The following is a 25,047-nucleotide window of genomic DNA, read 5'->3' on the forward strand; positions in this document are numbered from 1 at the left end:
GGGGGGGGGGGGGGGGGGGTGGGTTAGCCTGGTGATGGGTACTAGAGAGGGCACATTCTGTGTGGAGCACTGGGTGTTATGCACAAACAATGAATCATGGAACACTACATCAAAAACTAATGATGTAATGTATGGTGATTAACATAACAATAAAAATTTTAAAAAAAGAAACAATTGCTTTAGAAAATCAGAGGAGAACACTAAAAAAAAAGAATTTATAGTGACTGTTTCCAATGACATTATTATTCTGTATTATTTAATGGTGCCTGATATGATATCATATCAACTTGCTATAATTTATTCCACCCTCCCTCTGGTTGTTTATAGTTTTCAAAATTATTAATATGATTACAGTGGTAACCCTTATAGATTGATGTTTGAATTTCTATTGCTGGGTTAATAAGAAGACTAACATTTTAATGTCTTGGAAAATTCACCCAAATTATCCTCCAGAAAATTTGTAACCCTTTATACTTCCACAAACAATGAAAGAGAGCTCATTTACTCACATCTTTACCACTCTAAATCTTACTCATCCCTGCTAGTATGATAGTCAATTTCCATTTCATTGTGATTTATATTTATTATATTTGTACTGAGGAAAGCATTTTAGTCACATGTCATTGACAATTTATATTTCTCCTTTGGTGAACTACCTGTCTCTGCCCTTAGTCCTTTTTCCTACTGAGATGCTTACATTTGTCACTTTGAATTTTAGGAGCTTTTTATTTATTTAAAAAATTAACCCTTTGATTGTCATGTAAGCTGTAAATATTCTCCAATTTGTGGTTTTATCTCTTAAATATGTTATATTTTGTTGGTTTAGTAAGGGAAAGGGATAATATGGACATTTTCAACTTCATGTGGTTAATTTTATCTCCAGCTTAGAAAGCCCAAGATTTTATTAATTTTTGCATAGGAGGCCAAAGTGTTTATCAATGATAATGCATACTTTCTTTTAGTAGTTTTGTTTTTGCACTGGAATCCAACTGGAATTTGTTTTGATATGTAGTACAGGATATAGCAGGGATTTGTCTTCCTAGAAGATACCTCCCACTTGTCCTAACACCCTTCAGCCATAACCTATGTATTTATAATATAATGTCCTTGTCCGTAGATACATATATGTGTATTTATGTTCTGGGTTTTCTGTTGCACCACTGAAATTTTGTTCTTCACTGTTTTAATCATTTCAGCTTTATTGTTCATTTTAATATCTAGTAGATTAATCCCTCACCCTCTCTTCCCCATTTTCAAGAGCTTCTTTGCTGTACTCACATATTTATTGTTCCAGATGGACTTGAAAATAACTTTGTTAGGTTTTAAGCAGAAAATAACTGAGATTATCGTTGCAGTCGCATTAAATTTTTAGATTAATTTGAGAAGTGGTATTTTTACAATGTTGAGTCTTCCCACCCAGGAATATGTTATGTCTCTCCATTTATTCAAGTCACCTTTTATGGACCTTAGTAAATTTTTATAGTTGTCTTCACATTCAACCTACAAATTTCATGTTAAGTACTTTTTAAACTATTTTATATTTGAGGGTATTATGATGAATCAAAACTTCTTCCATTATAGTTTCCAACTGGCTACTATTTGTTTACGTACACCTAGACTTCACTAGGCTATTGGATTTACTCTCTGTAGCTTTGAAATCTAGAACTAGAACTGATGTGTAGAATTAAGATTGATCGGCTGAAGTTGCATCAGACTATCAGGTCTGCCCGAGCTATATCAGCACCAGAAGTATGGCTGAAGCATTCTGGGCACTCACCGTCTTTTGAGCAATGGAATGAATGATTTTAGCTCAACAAGAGGAAAAATTTCCAAAATCTGATTAACAGACTGCTTTATAAGATAATGAGTGCCTTATGCCTGAGAATATACTGAAATATTGCATTTGTCCATTGGTCAGGATATTCCAGGGCAGATTCATACATCAACAAAAGAATATACTATAAATTACATCAATCTGCTTTCATTTCCCTAATTATTAAGTTAAAATAGAGACATGTAGACCTGAGGAAACAAGAGCCTAGCTGAGAGGAATATAGTAGACATATGTTGATTTGGGCTACCCAGCACCCATTCTCATTTTCACTGGTAATAGCATCCTGATGTTGCTTAGGGAACTAGCCCTCCTCCATCAGATACCATCTTGTTGATCAAGGTGTCTCATCCTCCCCTGCCAAAGAGAATAGGGACATCGAAAGTGAGGTCAATCAGACAGTCTTTCCTTAGGATGTGATCCTTTAGGAGGGAGATAGAAGGATGTATGACTGTTTTGGCACCTGTTCTTTCCAACAGCAAAGCCCTGTTGAAACCCCCTATTTATTCCTGACACAGATTCCTGGGGCCGCCTTTGTGCATGTTTTCTGAGAGCTATCACTCTTCCCTCCAATAAATTCTTTTCTGATTACAGTAGCCAGAATCAGTGTTTATTGCTTGCAAACAAAGAAGCCTAAATGGTGCAAGGGAAGGAAAAATCCATGATGGATTTCCACAAAAGAAACTGCATAACTTGGTGACAAATCAGAAGGGAAAGAGGCTCAAAGACAGTGCAGCCTCTAGGCTAGGACACCTCTTATGCCAGATGCACAGTGATAGGCAAACAAAAGGATCAAGCTTTTAAAGACAGTTTGCATAGTGTTCATTATCATTTTCGATTCAGCTTCTTATAAGATTCATTATGAACACTTCGGGGGGGGGGGCTTGCTCATTACCACATCTTCTGCTTTCACTTTCAGTTTTACTAATTTGATGATGATCATTTGATTTATTTTGATTATCTTTCACTTCAAGGGCCACATTTGCAGCCGCCTCATCTCAGTCACTTGGAAATTGCACCTGCAAATATTCAATAGTCACATAGAAGAACTTACTTAGTTTTATGGGAACAAGTGGCTTTTAGACATGCAAATGAAGGTTGGCATTTCTATTACCCAGAAGTTTGAGTCTCTGCTGTTGGAAATATACAAATGCAGTTTGAGAAAACTTTTATTTGGGAAGACTGGGCAGAATGTCAAATGCAAGTGAGAAGTCTTTCTAGAGGATGAGAGTGTATAGATAGAAATGGACTTTAGGGAGTTCTTACAAGCCAGGAGAGCATAGAAAGAGAATGTATATGGATGTGTCTGCCCTACTTACAAAATCAGCCACTCTAGGGATATGTCTCTAGTTTCTGGCTCTTTGGCTCACTGGCTGAGGAATTGGCATAAGTCATCCTATCAATTGGTATCTCAATTTTCTTCACTGCTAAGGTAAAAGGATTTTATTATTTTGTAATGGAAGGACACTGTACATGTTCAAAATGTGACTTTTGAGTAAATATATGACCCCAAGGTATTCTCTCTATGAGGTACCTGCTACACATGCATACCTAATTTCTGATCAGGGAGAATTTTTCTTGTGCAGAGTTCTATTTTCTAAAAGTCACTGGGTTACTGAGCCATTATTTTAAATTGAATATTGAAAATAATTCAGCAGTATTATTTATAGCATAATCTCTAATGGAATTGAATCCTGTCATAGAAGCTGCTTTTCAGTTTATAAAGATAACCAAAAAGCACAGCTGGACAGGTTGTTTGAAAATTCATTTTTATAATCTGTTTCCCAGCTGAGACTTTGGAGGTCAGGTTTTTGCCAGAAGCAAACTTTCAGAGACTGTCATTAAACACCCGAAGAGTAAGATTTCTAATGGCAACATTGACACCGTGTCTAATGATTTCTCTGCTTCCAGGCACTGCTGTAATAAAGACAGCTTCCATTTTTAGATTCCTGGGGCATATTTTATGTCCACTGAAGGCAAAGGAGGGAGAGGGAGGCCACTGGCAAAGCTCATTTTCTCATACAAGAAGTTAAATAGTATAGCTGACTATTTACTCACCTTCGAATGAGCTCCACCTAAGAAAATAAACATATAAAAACCTGAAAGAAAAAAAAGTCCTGATTACTAAGTAATGCTATTGGGTTTTCTGTGCCAATTCTAGACAGTAAGAAACTCTGAAAATTTTATTAAATGGATGGAAAGCATATGATGCTCTGGCCCATTTCCTAAGGAAATTGACAAAGATGTCTAAAAGAGGCACTCAGCACACACAGACATCAGACACAACATAAACCATTAATTCCTCTCGATCCCATCACTCAAGGCATGTTCTCCTGTTGTTCTCAAATGACAAGGGCCTAATTACATTGTCACGATAAGCAAAAGTTGACACTTGGAAGCTCAGGTTCTGCTTATCTATCAGGTCAATTCTTGAAAGGCTTCTGTAGAGTAAGTAGTCAGGAAAAAGAGAACTTGAGAAAGTCTTTCTTATTTACAATAGACAAAGAAGTAAGATCTCCAAATGAAATGACTATTCCTGGACATGTTGAGACTTCGCTCAATCTGAGTAAGTTGGCTCATTACTTTTTATCTCCATGATCTCTCAGCTTGGAAAAAAAAATTGTCTGAAACTCTTAAGAAGGCTTTAGCTTAGAGGTGAACGTGTTCCATTTGGCTTGCCAGCGATGCATCGCATGACTTGATGGAAAATATGTTTCTAGATCTCAGTAAACAAAACAAATCCCTGGGAGGGGGCTTGGTTTGAATTCCTTCTTAAAATGAAACCGGCCAGTTTCATCTTCTAAGGACATGTCATTAGGTGACATCTCTTTGCTTAAAACTGCTCGTGTTTTCGTATTGTCAGAACCATGTGAATCCAACTTAATTAGCCAACAATTCACCAACAAATGAGGTGCATTGAGAATTTTCCAAGGCAAAAATAAAACCTGGAGGCTCAGAATATTAGGCATTCAAACTGTAGTAATAGGCATCCAAAATTCTCAAGGGGATTAGTTAACCAACACACTGAACCAAGGGCAAACATGCAACGTTGCCATCTCAATAAACACAGGTGTAAAGTACATCTCCTCGCATAATAACTCATTAACTCACACCTGCACTTTCTTGAACTGAATAGCTCATCATTTCAATATTCAAACAACCTTGCACATGTAACTTGAGTAGTGGACAAATTTACCCCAGCTTTTTTCACTGTAAATGTTTTCAGTCATTGTTTAATGTCACCTTATGGTGCCAAGAGGCATAGGAGGAAGAAAAGAAAGTTCCTTCTTTCTCAAAAACTCGTTTTCTTCATAGGTATGTAGAAGACTGTCAGAAGGTAGATGGCACAAATATATAACACATAGGTGAAGGAGAAAGTACAGTCAAGAATAATTCCCATGTCCCTATATTAGTTTGATCAATGGTTCATTCCACCAAAATTGGGGATATACATGAGTGAATACATGCAATAGAAAGGGAGACACAAAAATTATTTCATTCAAAAGTCTTCTAGATTCTATGCAAATGTGGAAACTACATAGAATGGTATGATGGGCAATTGGACATGGACATCTTGGGTGAGGTTGTTCGTTAGACATTTAGGTGACGGGTGTAAATGTGTTAGCTGACTCCAAGGAAATGAAAACTGAAAGAAGGGTAAGCTTGATGAACACCAAGCCTTGAGATTGGAGTAGCAGGGATATAAATGAAAAAGTGTTTTTTCTTCTTCTCCAGACCCCTATTTAATTTGCATAAATACCCACTGCTATATTTTGAACGAGATTTTTGTTTTAAATGGAAATTTATAAACCTTGCAACATAGACAGGAAGTAACTCTTAAATGCATGCCCACACTGCACTGGAGAAACCAGAAATAAGAACATAGATTCATGCTGTTTTCTGTATTGATGTTCTTATATTCCACAGACTCATGATTAATCTGCCAACGGTGGCATTGTCAAATATGGTGAACTAGACAGTAATTGTACTCTTTGGAAACTTGGAATCTTTCATATTCCCTGAAGGAGTTTTCCATTTCTTTAAATCTCAGACTTCCCAGTTCCAGGTTCACGTTCAGTGGTGGTGGTGGGAAACCTGTCAGAAATGTCTCTTTTTACTAGATCAAAAATAAATAAAAGCGTGGCATGGAAAAATAACCCATCAACTTTAAAACCCCACAGAGTACCATCTGAGAGCTAAACACATTTTTTTTCTCTCTCTCACTCTCTTTCTGTGTTCTGATAATATAATCAATATATCCTGTCCAAAAATGCAATATTCTTTAGTCTTAGAAACCCCTCAAGTCTGCATTTAATGTCAAAGAAAATCATGCTCCTTATGACAGACGTTTATCTTTCAGCTTCTGTATCTGAAGGCTTCATCAACTTTTAATGAAAAAACAACTACTGAATAATGTTATCAGTAACAGAGACTGTAGGTGACAATACCCTTGAATAAGAAAATTTAAATATTAGAAGAAAATGGACCCTGCCACTAATAAATCCAGATAAACATCTATTTGCATATGAGGATCAAAAATTAATTTCTCTTGCATTCTCTTTCACAGCAGATGAATATTTTTTGAAATAGAGATTCATTCTTTTGACCAACCTGCATTTCCAGGTGCCTGATGCCTGTCAGCATTGTTATGGGAGTTGGGGGCAATACAAAGAGGCAGGACGTAGACCCAGTGTTTGAGGAGATCTAGGTCAAGAGGGAGACTCCTGGTAATCTAGCTGGCAGGAGATCAACGTGAAGCTGAGGGACCCCATGTAATTCTTCAATTCCATATATGCAGACCTTGAAGCAAATGTAAAAACTGAGCCACTCAGATCACAGACATTTAAGATTGAAAAGTGCTTAGAGATCATCTAGAGCAGTTTGCTAGGGTTTCTTGACCCTTATTGGCAAAAATAAAATAAAATAAAATAGCCTTATCATACACCTATCTGCACATAAGTGTAATTTTTGCCCACAAAAGTACTTACATATTTGAAAATACACAAAAATTCTAACTAAAAACCGATGTTTTTCTATTTTCTTCCATCTTTCAGTGGGTTTTCTTGTATATTCCAACTTGATGAATACTAATGCAGACCATCTTCTTTAATTCATTGAGAAGAAAACAATGGACCAGACAACGAATTTAAATTGCACAAGTCATCCAAGTGGATGAACTGTGACCAGATAGATCCCAGGCCTCTTGATGTCCAATGTAATACATTTTTCCTTATACAATTTACAACCACACACTGAACCTTGATCATGTAAGCTTATGTTTATATGTATGCATGTATATATATATATATATATATATATATATATATACACACAATATTGTTAGTACTAATGCTCTCTGAAAGGAATCGAGGAGAACAGTGTACATGGCATTCTGTTAACCATAGGTGTTAATTGTCCTATGAAAATTGATCTCTGTGGAAAGAATGAACTTGCCAGCAGAATCATTATTTTTCCCAAAGAATTATGGACGTCCTCATGCTGTTTCCTAAATTTCTTTGCTTGCCAATTAAATTGAATTTAACTGTGTACTTCTTTGTGGTTTCTCAAACAGCTCTTTTAGCTAGTGTCATAAAATATTGGTTCTACTTCTTGTTTAAAATGTCATAAGTGAGTCCCTGCAGCCAGCCCTTTCGGGATCTTGTACACCACTGAAGTCTCACTGTGCAAACAGCGAAAGGCAATACACATGAGTCAGAAAGTATTATTATTTTTTCTAGGCCACTTCTTGATATCTTCCAGAGCTCCTTTTTATTTCAGATCTCGGATATTTGTGAGCATGTTCCGCTCTCTGTGGACTCAGATGTATGTACTTGATTCCATCCATCATTGCCACAGGACCCCATAAATAGAACTTGAATCCAAGATCTTAGACATGCAACATAGCAGTTGGATTTAGTGATTGCTTATTTTTGCAGCAGAGATGGAAACAGAATGATCAGTTTTTACTTTTGTTGGGAAGGAAAATGTAACAATATTTGCCTGCATAGGACATACATACTGGATGTTTCATATTTCTAATTTTTATAAAAGGACTAATAAAACATGTAAAATAAATGCTTTTGTGCTTACAGTAGTTTGACAATTAATACTTTGCAATAATTGTTTCTTTTATTAAGTTTTTTATTCAGAAAAATGTAATTAATCAATTAATTCTATTTGTATTTATGTCCTAACCTATACTTGATTAAAACCCAAAGTGTGCAGATAAACTGCATGTTTCTCACACATGCCCCACAGTCTCCTGCCTCTCTCCCTTCACTCACACTTCCCTACTCCTGATCTTGCATCCTCCAACTCTTCTCATCTTTCAAGGCCCAAATGCCTCTGTATCTTTTAGAAAAAATTTCCCCATTTCTCTTACACCTTCCCCAGCCCCAAAGAAATCACACTCTCTCAGGATTTCTGTTTTCTTGTCACCTACTACGTTATACCTGCTATTAGATGTCTTTGTGTACATGTTGTCTCTGTGAGAAGTTGTAAAGCTGCCTGAGGTCGAAGACCAGGTTTATTCATCCTTGTGCCCCCATAGCCATAAACTGTGCTTTGCTCACTGAATGACCTCCATAGATAAATAGAATTTGAGTAGATGATAGCAGATACCCAAGGTAACTTGCAAAAATCTAGTACCTTAACTCTAATATTACTGAGAATTGTCTAAGTTTGGACTACTAGGACTAAGGAGCACATTTTCACTTGTTTTTCCTTGACACAGGAGTTACTGTGGAAGATATGGCAAAAAATAATGATTAAGGGTATAGAATATGCAAGACATGTACTAGATTCTTTGTACTTCTTCCCCCAGCAATGTATTAAACAGGAAGTATTGTTGTGTCTACCCATAGAATGAGCTTCTCTAAGTTACTTCTTCTTTTCATGTCTTCTTCTTTTCATCTACTTCTAGTAATTATAGTAAAATCTAGGATATACTTATTAATGTTTAGTTTATGAAGCATGTTAATACCCATGATATTGCTTTATACTCAGAACAGACCTGTAAAACAGATTGGGTGCTATCCAAATGAGAAAATTGACTCTTAAATGGGTGAAGCCATTGACCAATGTCACCACTTTTCTACCTGTAACCATGACCAGAGAATGGCAGCCTGGGAAGGGTGGTACCTGACAGACCCCAGGCCCTGAGAGGCATAAACCACACTGTTACTTTACAATTCTTAAATTTACTGACCAAGTCCAGTTTTTATATTTTCTCTTTGACTATTTTGTTTTCATTTTTCTTTTATTAGGTTTTTAATTCTACTTTCTTTGGGTCCATTGTTATGTCTCCTATCTAGCTTCTTGAGGTAAAATAGTCCAATTCTTTTATTTTTTTTTCCTAATGGAATGCATGCAAGACTATAAACTTCCCTCTTAATAATCTGGTTTCATCTCATTGGCTTTGATAAGAAATGTACTCTATACTTACTGTTATTTATTTCCACATAAGCTAAAATTTCAAATTTGATTTCATCTTCAACTCCAATTTCATCTAGAAGAATACAGTTAAAAACCCCTAATGGTTACATTTTTGTTGATAAGCTTTTTTTGTTAATTTCCAATTTTATAGCATTGTGATTGAAGAATGTGATTTATTGCTTTTTTTGAGGGGGGAAATTATTAAACTGTTTAATAGCAAAATATATTATCAATTTTATTCCATGTAAATTATTTCTTTCACATTCTAGTAGTGCTGGGATTAAAAATGAATAATTCTAATATAAAGAAAAAAATTTAAACTCCTCAAATGTCCTTGATAGATAACTGTCCCATGAAACTGAAATTACTTCATGGAATCATGTCAATTCTGGAAAGTGACAGAAAGAAAAAATAGAGACTAAAACACAGAAATAAAATTTAAAAATCTTTTTTATAGTTAGCAAAAGACATTTTGGACCATGCAAGGTCAAAGCCAAGCCATAGCAAAGGTGAACTGATACTTAATACCAAAGTGTTGGTCAGAGATTTGCTTCTCAAAGTGTGATGGAAGGACCAGTGCACGGACATCCCTGGTAGTATAAAATGCAGAATCATGGGCTCTGCTCCAAACCTACTGAAGCAGAATCTGCATTTTAACAAGATTCCCAGGTGATCCCAATGTACATTAACATTCCAGAGGTATTAGGTAGAGTTTTGAAATCTCTCTTGCCTAATCCAGATTCTTGGGCCATAGCTGAGCTTTCAGGTGGGGTCAAGAAGCTTCTGATGTAGGGGAAGGACAGTAGGATATGCTGTATGTTAAGCATAGCCTGGAAGTGACAAGGACAAGCCAAACAGAGAGGTGAGAAACAGCAAGAGAGAGAAGAAAGGAAGTGAGTTCCTCTGAGGTGAGCTGCATCTATCACTTGAACAGTGACATCAGAATTCACCGTATTCAATGTCCTTTGACCTGAAGGTTTGTGGTCTAAAGATTTAGAAACATCTTTCTACACAGAGGAGACTTCCTGAGTTTATCTTTAAACCTCATAGGTCACTTGAAAAAATTAAGTTTTTGTGATTAGAAGGTATGGTAATGTTGTGTTTTAAAATTTTATTTTAGAAGAGTTGTCTGTCTAAAAGGATATTTGAAAGTCTGAAAGTTTATCTAGTCTTTACCTTTTGAGAAAGTTGGGCTGCCTCTACTCAAAATGTCTAAAGGTTTCATTTGGAACCAGCATTAGCTCCTCATCCTTTGGAAAAAAAAAAAAGGCTAAATTGAAGTGTTAATCCTAGTAAACTAATAAAATAGTATATAGGAAAATGACAGATCCAGGGAACTGGAGGATATTCAAACCCTTCCTTTATGAAAAGAATTTTTTTTCCCACAGCAGCTCTAGCAGACAATCATTCAACCCAAACATTTCAAGTGATAGGGAACTTCTCACACTTCAAGGCAGCCACTCCATTGTAGGATAGTGCTCATATTTTGGAAAGATCATGTGATTGGGAATCAGAAGACACATGTCCAAGTGCAACCCATGCCTCTTTAATAGTTCTTGGCCTAACTTACTTCCTTCCCCCAAGGCTCTTGTTCCAATCTAGTGGCTCAAATTCACACTTTTTTAAAATGCTGATTCTAACCATAAGTAGGATTGAAAGGAGACTGAGTCCAGTCTTTTGGAGCTTGGCACAGCATCTCAGCTGCCACTGGCATCCTCCATTGTCCAGTTATAACAGGAGGGTGCAGAGCAAATGGATTTTATTCCCAGATGACAAACCTTCAATGGTTTCTGAGAACCATCAACGTTTAGGATGAGAAGGGACCCACAAGAGAGTACTGGTCAGGATTCAGTCAGGAAAAGAGAAACCAGCTGGGTAAGCCCAGAGTTTAATGCAGGAGATTGGGTGTACAGGTGGTGGAGAGCTGAAAAAGTACAAAGGGGGCACTGAGGCTATCCAGGTAGTAATTGCAGGAAGCAAGTGTAAACCCTGGGACAGGAGGAGCAAATGGAAGAGAATCTAGAAGTTCCTAAGAGGAAACTGCTGAGCTGGGACCCAGACCTGTGAGGTCATTGGTTGGCTATTGTTGCTTTCTCTGAGGGGGCCCATGGGGCTGGAAGCAACATGAAAGCTATGGTGAAGAACCACTGTGAGATGCCGCTGACAGGAGCCACAGGCAAGCGAGAAGACAGCAAGGCCTTTTCTCCCCTCCTAGCCTCCTTCTGGGGCCCACATCCACAGAGCTCCCCAGGCTCTGGGGAAGAAAGATGTGGTCTGCAGAGCCCCAGCTCCAGAATCACAGGGAGAGCACCGGAAGGTGGGTTTGGAGCCAAGACGCTAGTTTGCTGACTCAGACCAAATGGTGCCCCCCTTGTACACCTGAGAATCTGAGATACAGAGCATGTGAGAGAGTTGTCTAGGACCCTACATAACAGTAGTACCAGCTAGTGCTGGCCAGCACAGGGAGGCAAAAATACAGTGACAACTAAAATCCACTCTTGTAAGAGAGAAAACTCTCAACTCTGAATCTGCTTAGATGGCAGAGAATTTATAGGTGTATTTAGATGAAACATTTTCAAAATATGTTTTGGCTTGTAAAAGTCATACTAACTACAGTAATTTGTGTGAGTTAATTAATTACTAAGGTATAGAATTATGATTTTGTAGGCTAATACTTAAGGTTAGATAACTCAGTTGTTTTATTTTAATTACAACACCAAGCCTCTGGTCATATAGGCACACTTTTCATTGTTTGTTTGTGTGATGTATCTGTACACAGAACTCAAAAAAAAAAAGTATTAGCAGAAACATTGCCTGTTAGTGTTCTAATGGATGCAAGGAAATGAAAACCAATGGAACTACTAGGGAATATATCCTCAAACAAGATACCAGCCCCTCCGGATATGTAATCTTCATCATCATATCTCGATTTGCCTGGGACATCAGAAATGATATTTTTTAGATGGTTTAAGATTACCTTAAAACATTCACAGATGGTCTGATACAGGCAGTAAAGCACAGGAAGTTTGTGAAATCTTGAATCTCAGCTCTGCCCCTTTCAAGATGACCTTAAGTAAATTACTTTTGTTTCTTACATGTTACATAGGACTAGGAATATGCATTAATTTATTCAACAAATACTCACTGAATGCCTACCATGTGCCTTGCTTTGCTCAAAGGGTTAGAGACCAATGAATCCCCCTGTATTCAATGAGCTTTCCTTTGCCATTCTGGAAGGCAGAAAATAAACGCAGGAATTTATAAAATGTTAGGTGGCAGTAAATAATATTAAAAAGAACAAAGCAAGATAGGCAAGGAGAGAATGATGGGAGGGATAATTTTTATGAAATGCATACAGAAGACCTATCTGATAGTGTAATATCTTAAGGGGAGGAGGGAGCCATGTGGAAATCTGAAGAGCTTTCCAAACAGTAGGAACCAGAAACTCAAGGGCCCTGCAGTGGAATGTGCTTAGCAAGGATATAGTGTACAGCAAGGGACGAGTATAGTAGGAGATGAGCTTAGAGAACCGGGAAGGGGAGAAGGCGGCTGGACGAGATCCCACAGGGCCTTTTATTCATGGGGATCTATTACAAAGTTTAGGGAAGAGAACTGACATGATCTCATATGATCTCAATTGTCTTAAAAGAATCACTATGCCTGGATGGAAGCTGGACTGCAGGAGCCTAACAGGGGAGACAAGGGGACCAATCAGGAATCTGTAATCTAGGCAAAAAACAGTGATGGTGGCTTGGAAAAGGGTGTTAGGGGAGGCAGTGTTGAGAAGTGGCTGGGTTCAAGTAAGTTTCAGAGGTCAAGCCAACAAAACCACTGATGTACAGAGAGAGGAAAAGTAAAGGAGGATCCAGAATTTTGGCCTAAGCAGCAAGAAGAATGGAGATGCTGTTACTGAGAAGGGGAAGACAGTAGGAAGAGCTGGTTAATAGTGCTAAGCCTATTGTGAAATAATAAGTCAATGCAATAAATAAGATGACATAAAAAAAAACACACAATGGTGCATTCTTGGCCCACGATAGGCGTTCAGCCAGTCTTAAATCTCCTCCCTATCCTTTATAACTCTTCTTTGTTACCACTTCTTGTTCTCAGAATACATTTATGCACTACCCACACACTCTCCCACCCTTTTTATTCACCACTTCTCTGCAAATCAATATACGATCAAAACGTTTCCACATCAGTGGGAGGGTCAGCTAAACCTCACCCAGAAAAATCTCCAACAGACTATAGAATCAGCAGAGATAGGCAGATTACATTTTTAAATAAGGAAAGAAAAATATTTGATAACAAAACAACATGCATGGCAATCTTCCTAGTGCCTCAAAGTATTTAAAGTGCTTCAGTACCCTAAAAGTTTCCCTGGTATTGGTTGTTTTTTAATAGAATTTTTGTGAAGAGTAATATATAATATTTCATAAGCATCCTTTTCTTAGAATTTCTGAAGAGAGACTAAGAAACGGAAAAGGCCAAAAATCTATAGACTGCTTACTGCATATATATTTCTTGGCAAAATTTTCTAGTCATTTTTATTCTTTTGCCTAAAACTTTGAAGCACATTAAAAGGAAATAAGTAATGTAAATGCCTATGCACTTGTATTAGGTAAAAAATGTCTTAGCAATACTTTATCCAAAGCCAATCCAAGTAATAACCAACATATAAATAGAAGCATACAGTCTAAATATCAAAAAAAAAGGCTTGGTTCTTAAAATTCTTTACTGTGGATTCATTTGCGATGTCAGTATTCAGTTCACATATCTCTATACTCTTAAGAATCATCAGCAATTAATTTATGAGTGTTTTTAGTTGGAAAGATTCTGCTGCTTAAAATTCAATTTGATCCCCTTGGTCTGACTTGAGGAATACTTACATCTTGTGTTTTTCCCAAAGCCCTCCTCTATGCTCAATTTCCCATAATTAATAGAATCTTTAATCCAAAGTAAAATGCCATCCTCACCACTTCCCTACCCCAGATCAGGGGTGATAACAGAGAATAACAGCCCAGAGACAAATAACAACATTTGTCTCATGGTTACTACTCTTCTATCCCCCGGGTACATCTAGTGTATGTATGGCTTCATGTCACATTCAAAGCTGGGTATACTGATGGCTTAAGAAATCAATCCTGCAGGGGTGCCTGGGTGGCTCCGTCGTTTAAGCATCTGCCTTCAGCTCAGGTCATGATCCCAGGGTCCTGGGATGGAGTCCCGCATCGGGCTCCCTGTTCCGCGCGGAGCCTGCTTCTCCCTCTCCCTCTGCCTGCAGCTCTGCCTACTTGTGCTCTCTCTGTCAAATAAATAAATAAATAAATAAATAAATAAATAAATAAATAAATAAAATATTTAAAAAAAAGAAATCAATCCTGCTGCCAGCCTAGAAGCAGCTGAGGGCCCACTGTGGGTAGGACGCACACAAGAACAGACCAGCTTACCTGCAAGGAGCGTGTGCCTTGGATGTACTCACTAGATTCTTCAGCAGCAGAAAATAGAACATCTAGCCTTGTCAGGGAGGCATGGGGCCAACAAGGACCTTTCTCTCATGCTTGGCAAGGAGAGGTATTGGCAGGGGCAACAAAACCCTTATAGATTTCTTAAGTTTGTGACTCATGGTTTTCGATACTAAATTATGTATGACAGGAACCTCTTCAGGTTCCTCAGGGTACCCAGTGAAAAGCAAATGTTTGAGGGAATATGCCAGTATTGGGGATAAAATGCAAAAAAAAAAAAAAAAGCAGTTGGCACTGGCTATGAGAAGCCCGGAGTTCACCACATAGTCTTTTGTTCACCTTTCCCCAAGTATAACTTTCTTAACTCATGACCAGAGAATCACTTACCCTCAGGAAGAATGTACTTCCTAATACTTTTCTTGGGGTTAATCCTGTAGGACCCGTGTTTAAAACAAGTAGCAAGGTATACCCCAATACAGGATCCTCTTAATTGTGGAGACTGATAATTATGGTAATTACTAGCAGTTTTAACTCCACTGACACCAAGTCCCTGTTCTTCTAGCTGTTCTGGCCCTACCCTTTGGCTTAGGTGGGGAAGGACATTGGTTTTGACCGGTATGCTTTTTGAATTTCAGGAATAGTTGCTGTTCTCTTCTGTGGAGTCACGCAGGCACATTATACCTACAACAATCTGTCGTCGGATTCCAAAATGAGGACTAAACAGGTAAAAGAAAAAATTCACTACAGGCTTTGTCTCTTTTCACAGTGTAATGGTTATGTTGCAATTCTGCCAATGCACTCGGAAAGAATTTCATTAGTGAAGGAAGAAAGTAAGCTTAAGGCTTCATTATAGGTTGGATATTTATAGATTTTTTTTTCCTCCAGGATAACCATTAAAATTCTCTTGGTAAGCAAAAATATAGTTATAATAGTCTCTCCCTCCTGAGAAATGTGGAACATAGACTGTCAGTCTTGAAGATGAAAGGCCCACAGTTGGTAATAATTCACAGTCACCTACATCTAAAAGCATTATAAAGCATGTGAGATTGGGTAGTTATATAGAGAGAAGGAAATGAAGAAGAATAAGGAAGCAATGTTTGGTCTTTAATTGGGTGCTTTCACTTCCAAGTAAACTCAGCTGCCAGTTGTCACACTAGCGGAATGTATCTCCCATATGCCAAAAACGCATGTGTTTGGATATTTGTACACCAACCTTCATAGATTGCTTACACAAACGTGCTGCACAGCTCCTCTGTGCCAAGCACTATGCTAGATAATAGGCATAAAAGGACATAGGCTATGACCTTGTCTTTAAGAGGTTCATTATCAAGTCTGTTGATGAGGATAAGGATGCGGAATGAACAATTAATTATCTACAGTGTGATACAGACTGTGATAAGAATATCTGTATAGGATGTTTGGGGAGCATTCATTAGGGCATCCTCTTTAGTTAGGATTGGGAAGGTGAAGAGAAAGTTTCCAGAGACGATGTCCAATCTGAAGCTTGAAGTACAAATAGAAATCAATTAGGTAATCATGTGGGATCTAGTGGGTGGGAAGGTAGCATGAAGAGCATTTGAAGCCAAAGTTGAGGATGGACAAAAATCTCTGAAGCAATTGATCAAAGCACTGTAACTAGTTCCGTGTGGCTAGTGAATGGGATAAGGCAACAGTGAGGGATGAAACCACAGATAGAGGCAGAGACCAGCTTATGAAAGGACTTCCATACCTTGTGAAGGAGTGTTTAGACTTTGTCCTAAAGGCAGTGGGGAGTGTCTTAACCAACAGAAATGTATCGTATGAGAAATGTAGAAGTCTAAGATCAAGGTGTCAGCAGGATTAGTTCCTTCTGAAGGGCTGTGAGGGAGAATCTATTCTATTCCTCTCTCTTAGCTTCTGGTGGTTTTTGAGTAATCTTAGGTGTTCTTTAACTTGTAGACACATCATCTTAATTTCAACCTTTCATGTTCGCATGGCGTTCTCTCTATGAATGTGTCTGTCTCCAAATGTCCCTTTTTTATAAGGACATCAGTCATATTAGATTAGAGGCCCACTCTACTCTAGTATAACCTCATTTTAATTATATGTTACATGACCCTATTTCCAAATAAGTCCACTTTCTGAGGTACTAAGGGTTAGGACTTCAACATATGAATTTGGGGGGAGGCCCCATTCAGCCCATAATAGGAAGTCACTGAAGTGTCTGAAACAAAGTAATTTTAGGATAATTGGAGTTCCATTTTAGAAATATGACTCTGGTAGACAAGAGGAGCATGGATCAAATGACATCTGTATCAGTTACCTTTTACTGTGTAACAAATAACCATACAACGTAACCTCAGTAGCATTTATTTCTCATACATCCGCAGGATTTAAGTCTAGAGTGGGCTTGGCTGGGCATGTGCCAGTGCCATCTGTCTGTCACTCTTCTCCTAGCAGAAGAGCAAGTCTTAAGGTACAAGTCCATTTAAAGCCTCTGCTTGCATCACATTTTCACATCCTATTGGCCAAAGAAAATCATATGCCTGAGCCTATGGTCAAGAGACTGAGCAGGCCACCAGCCCACAGTGGGAGAGCACTGCAAGGTTATGTGGTAAGGAGTATGGATATAGAGAATAATGAAGAATTGGACCAAATGATTGCAATCTACCCCAAAATGCAAATGGAGGCAGAGAATCTTCTATAGTAAGCCCAACAATGCTGGGTATTTAATATAATATTGGGACAGTGGGGGTAAAGAAAGCCAAAGTGACATCTGAGCAAAACCTATAATTGGCCAGGAATTCCTAAATAGTTTTTGAAGACTTACCTTAAAGCTCTCTAAAATGGTTATTAGCTTCCTCTTTCTCTTTGTCATGTCCCAAAGTCAGTGGGCCCTCACCCTACCTCCCACCTACCCAGGGACTCTCCGGTCACCCTTCCCCCTCTGACCATCAGAGGAATCATAAAGATGCAATTATAGATATTTTAAGGACCCACAGTTTTTAAAAATAAAAAAAAATGATAACAATACCTAGAAACTCCAATACAGTTTTAATTATGGAAACTACAGCATTCTCTAGGGCTTAAAGGGAAATGTCTTGGGCTGGCTTTTTCTGACCTTGTCTGGTTCTCTGAACATTTGTATTCTGGGGAACTGAACTCTGGTTAGGGACTTGCACTTTTAAGTCACGCTATCTAGACTGCTCAGCAGAACCTCAAAGATAACTCATCTCATGGCAAGACAGCAACCTAGCACCTAGGGGAGACAAAGCCAAAATCAGTGCCCCACAGACTTCTGTTCTCTCAATGACTTGACAAGCACTCCCTAATGAACTTCCAACATCCGTTTTTATAGCACTTTCTTTTAAGGAAGAAGGTTTTTACAAGTTCATTCTTTAACATCCAGATAATTGCATCCCTCCATCTTTGTTTCCCCCTTTACCTCCTTTCCTGGGTGTCTGATTCATAGTAGGATTTTAATGAATGCCTTCCCTTCCCTTCTCATACCTTTCTTCATTTCTTTTCTCTCAGGATTTATCATTTTCTATTTCTTTTTCTCTCATAATATATGTATATCTCGCATATGTACATATTTAGACACACATGCATACCTCCATGCCCATATTTTCCACCCTACTGTACAGAGTCTGAGTTCACCCTTTGAAAGAAATGAGATCCAACCCTTTAATTAACTTCACAGATAAGAGGTTTGTGGCCATATCTGTACCAGTGTAGCAAGCAAAGTTCAAACTCCATGTGGGAAACCAATTACAAATTGTAAAGAAAGGCTAAGGCAGGTATTATAGAGGTTACCACCATGTCCTCTCTGAAACTGGGAAAGATTTGGGAAGTATTATATGATAATACATAGTTACAGAGAACAGTCCCTTCCTCTGTACCTCCCCACACTGTGTCCACTATCAGTGAGAAAAGTAGAAGTGACCCAGGCTCTGTGCCTCTGTCCCCAGAACTGTTAAATGGGAACAAAGGAAGTCAATTAGTGAAGTCTAGGGACTATCTATGAAAATCAACTTTGTATCGTAAAATGCAAAGGCGATATGGTTTAGAAAGAAATTTTATTCATGGACTGTGCCTATATCAACTAATCAAATAGCTACATCTGTATACAAAGACTTTGGAGAATTATATATCCTTTATAGCTTCAAGAATTAGAGTGCCTTTTTAAAATTGCATTTTCACTTTAAAATATATTTTGTGAATTGATTTTCACTCCAACCTATGAAAAAAACATGTAACTAACATCACTATGTGTTAAGCACAAAGCAGCATAATAGAGACACTCAGGTGCTGTTACTCACCACAAGGATTTATATTTTGATAGCAAATCATTCTATTAAAGAGTATACGAACATGTGCAGCAATCCCTTTCCCTGGACTTGCAGTGATTTGCTTCCTTTAGGGTATTCACACCTAGCCCTAGGAATAGACAAATACTGTAAGCCCTGACTCTTGCCCGAGAAACTGTACACTGCTAGAGGTACTCAAGATGGACATCAGCACATAGTAGTCTGTGAGCCTAGAGGTTTCACCCTGAACCATCCAGAAGACTGCATACAGACCATGATACTACTCACACAGATCCCAGCCTGCCTCCCAACCCTTTCCTCCTTTATGCCCTCACTTGCTAAGCAGGCCTAGGAGCTGGTAATCTAGGCCAAATTCCAGGGTGTTTCCACAGCTAGCTTTACCTTGCCTGAGGCTAACTTGCAAAACCATGCACTTCTATACCAGCCCTTTTAACTAGAATTTCTCCTTCCCTTCCTGCAGTTCCCACCTAAAAATTATTTTCAACATATACACATTAATATAATATTAATTTAAATAATTAACATGTATTATGCATTAACATGTATGAAATACTTATTTCATTTACTTTCTACTTACTTTCCTACATAAGAAGTAGCTCTCCTTATTATCACTGCTTACCTTCATTCATTTAACTAATATTTTTTGAAAGCCTTTTTTGTTCCAGTCACTGTTCAAGATGCTGGGGTACAAGAGTGAATAAAAGAGAATTTCTTCTAGTAGAGGATATTTTTTGTAATCAGAACAAATGTGCTAAATACATAGTGTGTTAATGGCAAGTCATAAGGCCAATAATAAAGCAGAGAAGGGAGTTAGGAGTGTAGGTATGGGGAGGCAGGGTTGCAATTTTAGATGGGGTGGTCAGGGAAGGTCTCAATAAGAAAGTGATAACTGAAAGAAGTAAGAGAGTTATGTGGACATTTGGAGCAGAGCTGTCTGGAAATTGGGAATGACAGCTACAGAGGCCACGTGAGGCAAAATGACCAATGTGGCTGAGGTAAAGTGGACCGGGGGAGAATATGACAGACAGTATCAAGGCAGTGACAGGAACAGGTCATGGAGAGCCTAAACAAGGTGAGGAAACACTGGAGGCTTTTACGTAAAGGCATGGCATAATATGATTTAAATTTTAAAGGATGGAGACATTATTTATTAGCCAAGGAGCACTGGAAGACAGCAGGTTTGAGGGACAATTCAAACAGAGTATTGACTTGTTACATTTGAGATGTGTATTAGTCAATAAAATGGAGCTGTTGAGTAGCTTGTTGGACAAAGAATTCTGGAGTTCAGGAAGGAGGTCGAGGTGAGAAGTATAATTTTGGATGTCATCAGCATAGAGATGTTATTGAAAGCATGAAACGAGATGAGATGTCTAAGACAGTAATGGGGAGAGAGCCAGAAGCCAAGCCTTGAGGCATTCCAATGGTAAGCCACTGGGAACCAGCAAAGGAGTTTGAGAGATAGTAGCCAGTAGGGAGAAGGAAAATAAAGAAAATATGGTGTCCTGGAACTCAAATGAAGAGAGTGTCTCAAGAAGGAGCATGAAGAATTGTGCCAAACTCTGCTGAATGGTCAAGTAAGATGAAGAGCATGAACATCATTGATGACATTGATAAGAGCCATATTGGTGGAGTATCAGGGTAAATGCCTAATTATAATAGGTTCAAGAGAGGATGGAAGGAAAGAAATTGGAAACTGCATTTATGGACATGTTTTTCAAAGGAGTTTTGCTGGGAGCAGGGAAATGAAATGCTAGCTGGAGGGAGAAGTGAGGCCAAAAGAAAAATCTTTTTATTTTTAAGGTGGAAAAATAGCAGTACTTTTGTACGCTGATAGGAATAATCCAGAAAAGAGAAGACTGTGTGTTAGAGGGTTTGCCAAAACCTGTAAGTGGCAGAGGCAAATTTTGAACTTAGATCTTTTGACTTTGTAGTTCAAACTATTTTGTCTGTTAGTAAATATCTTTTTCTTTTTTAAAGATTTTATTTATTTATTTGATAGAGGGAGAGAGCTCATGAGCAGGGGGAAAGGGAGAGGAGGAAGCAGGCTCCCCACTGAGCAGGGAGCCTGATATAGGGCTCGATCCTAGGACCTTGGGGTTCATGATCCCAGGACCCTGGGGTTCATGACCTGAGCCAAAGGCAGATGCTTAACTGACTGAGCCACCAAGGCACCCCAGTAAATATTCTTTGATTAATAGATGCAATAGCAGCAATTGTGGGGCTTAGCATCATTTATTTCAGTAAACCTTGAATGGATGGATAAATGAATGAATGAATGAATGAATGTTTGGCGATCGTTATTATACTTTCAGCTAATTAAGGTAATGAGTCATTTATCTTATATTTAATTCTATAGTTTTTGAAAATCTAGCAATTTTAGTGCAATTTAATTTTTTTACTAAAGTACAGGTTGGGGTTGACATAGATATTTTCATGCATTTATTTTTGAAAGCTAGATTCTTTGTCTAGCATTTGTGAGAAAACAATAACATCTTCATTATAGCGTATTCTTTCCAGATGCTTATTTTATTTTCATTCCCCCAGATGATATTTTGAGTGTTTATCACCATTGAATGGAAAGGCAACAATGCAAATCCAAATTTATATTTCCAATAAAAAAAATGGTGCCAAATCGGATGTGCTGTGCATGACTTTGTAAGAAACTCAAGAAAAAGATCTGGAATGTGGGAGAGGTCAGATGATATGGTGGAAAGAAGACTGGGAGTCCAGAATGCTGGAGTTTGCCCCTCATCTCTATGACTAATGGTGGAGGACTTGGTTAATTAATTTAACACCTGTGAGCTTCTGTTTTCTCATTTGTAAAATGAATGATTGAACTATATGACTGGGTTTTAAGGATCATGCTCTAAACCTAACATCCTGTGACTTGACAAAGAGCATAAGATATGCATCTAGTTCCTTCGCCCAGACTAGAATTGGGCAGAGATCACTTGCTTACAGACTGCAATGCATGAAGATGAGAGGAGGGATCAGAGTTAGCCATTGATCTTGAGGACAAATCATTGGGTAGACCATGTGTAATAAATTGTCAAATCAAATCTGAGGATGAAGCAATCAAAAACCAAAGTCCCTGGTTTATCCTGGGGTGAAAAGTTTCACTGAGGGCTGGGTATTTCTTTTGGAAATCTCCCTGTTCCTGAGTGGTAGTAATGGCTTTTTCTAAGACTGTCTATATCCCTGAGGTGGAGAGTACAGAGCTTATATCGCTCCCACTGAGTCTCAAAATCTGACTGAAGGGCTTTCCAGCTTTTCAGTTCAAGCATGGACTGATGGTAGACTAAGAACCACATGATTGTGGCAGAAATCATGCTAGAAGCAAGAGAGACAAAGACAAATAAGACCCAATTCTCATCCTTAGGTGTTTCTGATATGGCAGGGGACACACACTTGCACATGCACACATGTGCACACCCGTGTATACATATGCTAGCACACACATGCACAGACAACAACCCCATGTGACAAATGTTAACTCAGAGGGATGTGCAACATGTCATGGGAACCAGAGGACTGAATTGCTTCCTGGAGGCAACGTGTTCATGGGAAGCTGATTGTGAGTTGGATGTTTGGATAATTAGATTATCATGCAGATTTCATGGGGGATGAAAGCAAAGAGAAAAGAGTAGGCAAAAGCATAAAACTAAGGAAGAGCTCAACAAGTCCCAGAAACAGAGGTAGTACGCTGTGACTGAGGTAGCCTTGGGGAAGTAAGTAGGAGTGTGTTGAGGCCGCTAGTATAGGCCTGGAAGCAGAAAGAGAAGGGTGTGGGAGAGAGCTGAACATTAAAATGGAGAGATGATTTCAGGCAGACCTTTGAGTGTCTCACTGTGCTACATTTAGCCTGTATCCTATAAGGCTAATAACTGCTTAAGGCTTTTAGGCATAGAGATGATGATAATAATCAGATCTGTGCCTTACAAAGATAATGAAGATAACATCATGGAGGAAATGACATCAGTCTATGACATCCATCTCACTACTCACCATACTTCCTTTTGATAAACTATATATATATATATAAAACATCTAAATTTATCTTAACCTTCTGTACCTCTAGACATATTTTTGTCCTGTCTAACCTCTTTGGATGTTGTGGTCTATATGAAAAGTTATGGAAATTTACCATTTGATTTTTGCCTTAAACTCAGAAGTTCATTAAATACTTGCTGAATTAATAAATAAATGAATGAATGAGTGAATGAGTGAATTATGACCATTAACATTCCCAGACAAAAAATAGAGGGGAAACAATATATGCTAATTAATGGTTTTATTTAATTCTGATATGATGCATTAATTTAAATGTAATGAGTTGGATGCATAAAGCGAATGTCTAGGGTAATCCTGAGATATTGAAAGAAAGATCAAGTACAATTCCATTACTTGTGTGAGTTTCCTGCAGTGTGCCTCCACCTTATTGATTTGCATTACAGTGGTTTTTGATTATGGTTTTGTGCAATTTTTCTCCGTCACTTTTAACAAAAGCAGGCACGTTCCATCCCAGTTGCCTGTTCCAAGGCACAGTGGAGAGAGAGAGAGAGAGAGAGAGAGAATGTCATGGGCAACAATGCCCCTGCTTCCCTGGTTTCTGAGAAGTAAGATCAAAGATATCTTCATAAAGCATAGAATTGCCTTTTTTATTTTTTTTACTCTAATTACATTTCTTTTGTCAAGATTTCTACCACTTTTCTTCTTCCCTTCATTCAAAGTACCTTTAAAAATGCCATCCTAGAAGGGTTGAATTTATAAATGATGGCAAAGTGTTTAAATTTCTCCTTAGCTAAGCTGGTGATTCTTTTCAATGAAACTCATTATACTATATAAAGGACATTTAGTAGTTCGGCTAATAAGTGTTCTTTTTTAAATGCTAATGAGAGTGGAGCTCCCACATCATGGCAAGAGCACACTGTACTTTCAGTGCCCAGAAAGAATTATTGTCTGTGAACCCTTAGTTAAGAAGCCTTACTCCACAACCAGTGTACATTATAGTAGGGGTCACAAATGACCATTTGGCACCCTCAGTAGTGGGTACCTCCTATATGCCGGGTACTGAGGCCCAGGGAGAAATAAAACTAAGTAAGACATTAACTGTGCTTCCCCTTGAAAGTCTTTCATGTAAATTTTTTCTTTGATAAAACTCTAATTGTACTGTAACTGCTCAATTAAATCTTAGCTACTCTTTTAACCACACATCTGTGTTTGTTTATCATAGTATATAATTGCAGTTGAATTTTTTAAGTCACAAAATCCAAGAAGTTCAGGGGCACATGGGTGGCTCAGGTCATTAAGCATTCAGCTCTTGAGGTCGGCTCAGGTCATGATCTCAAGATCACGAGATCAAGCCCCAAGCTGGGCTCCAGGCTGGGCGTGGAGCCTGTGTAAGATTCTCTCTCTACCCTCTCCAACCCTCACCCCCGTGCATGCGCACTCTCTAAAAAAAAAAAAGAATCCAAGAAGTTCAGAGTGAGGTGGGGCTATAAAGATAAGCTTTTAAACCCAGAACTGTATTGGAGGAAACTGAATCCCAAGAAAGTTCAATGACTTGGCGGGGTAGAGTCAGTTCTCCAACCCAGGGGCCAAACTAGACATAAATCCATGCTCAAGGGATAGGCACTGTAAGCTAAAAATACCTAGTACCTACCTCTAAAAGCAACCGTTGGTGTATTAGTTATCTGTTGCTGTGTAACAAATTACCCCAAAACTTAGAAGCTTAAAACAACAAATTTTTATTATTTCGTACAGTTTTTGAGGGCTCTGAGTCCAGGAGCATCAGTTGAGCTCGCATCTCTCATGATGTTGTAGACAAGCTGTTGGCCAAGGCTGAAGCATATGAAGACTTGAGTGGGCCTGGAGGACCCACTGCAAGATGGCTTATTCACATGGCTGTTGGTAGAAGGTTTCAATTCTTCACCATGTGTCATCCATAGAGCTAGCTGCTTGAGTGTCCTTCATGACATGAAAGCCTACTTTCCCTCAGAGCAACTGAAAC

At 38.3% G+C, this 25,047-nt stretch overlaps 1 protein-coding gene across 2 annotated transcripts in view; it reads left to right on the top strand.

Moving 5' to 3' along the window:
* SLC9A9 (solute carrier family 9 member A9) overlaps positions 1–25,047 on the top strand; it is a 567,499-nt gene that overhangs the window by 250,899 nt on the left and 291,553 nt on the right. For both annotated transcript variants that reach the window (XM_073898938.1, XM_073898942.1), the window contains exon 9: positions 15,363–15,451. In XM_073898938.1, the coding sequence (XP_073755039.1) occupies positions 15,363–15,451 (89 nt within the window). The remainder of the gene's footprint in view (positions 1–15,362; positions 15,452–25,047) is intronic.

This window comes from Callorhinus ursinus, unplaced genomic scaffold (assembly GCF_003265705.2).
Source record: "Callorhinus ursinus isolate GAN/ISIS: 27379988/994484 unplaced genomic scaffold, GSC_fseal_2.0 scaffold1, whole genome shotgun sequence".
Lineage (NCBI taxonomy): Eukaryota > Metazoa > Chordata > Mammalia > Carnivora > Otariidae > Callorhinus > Callorhinus ursinus.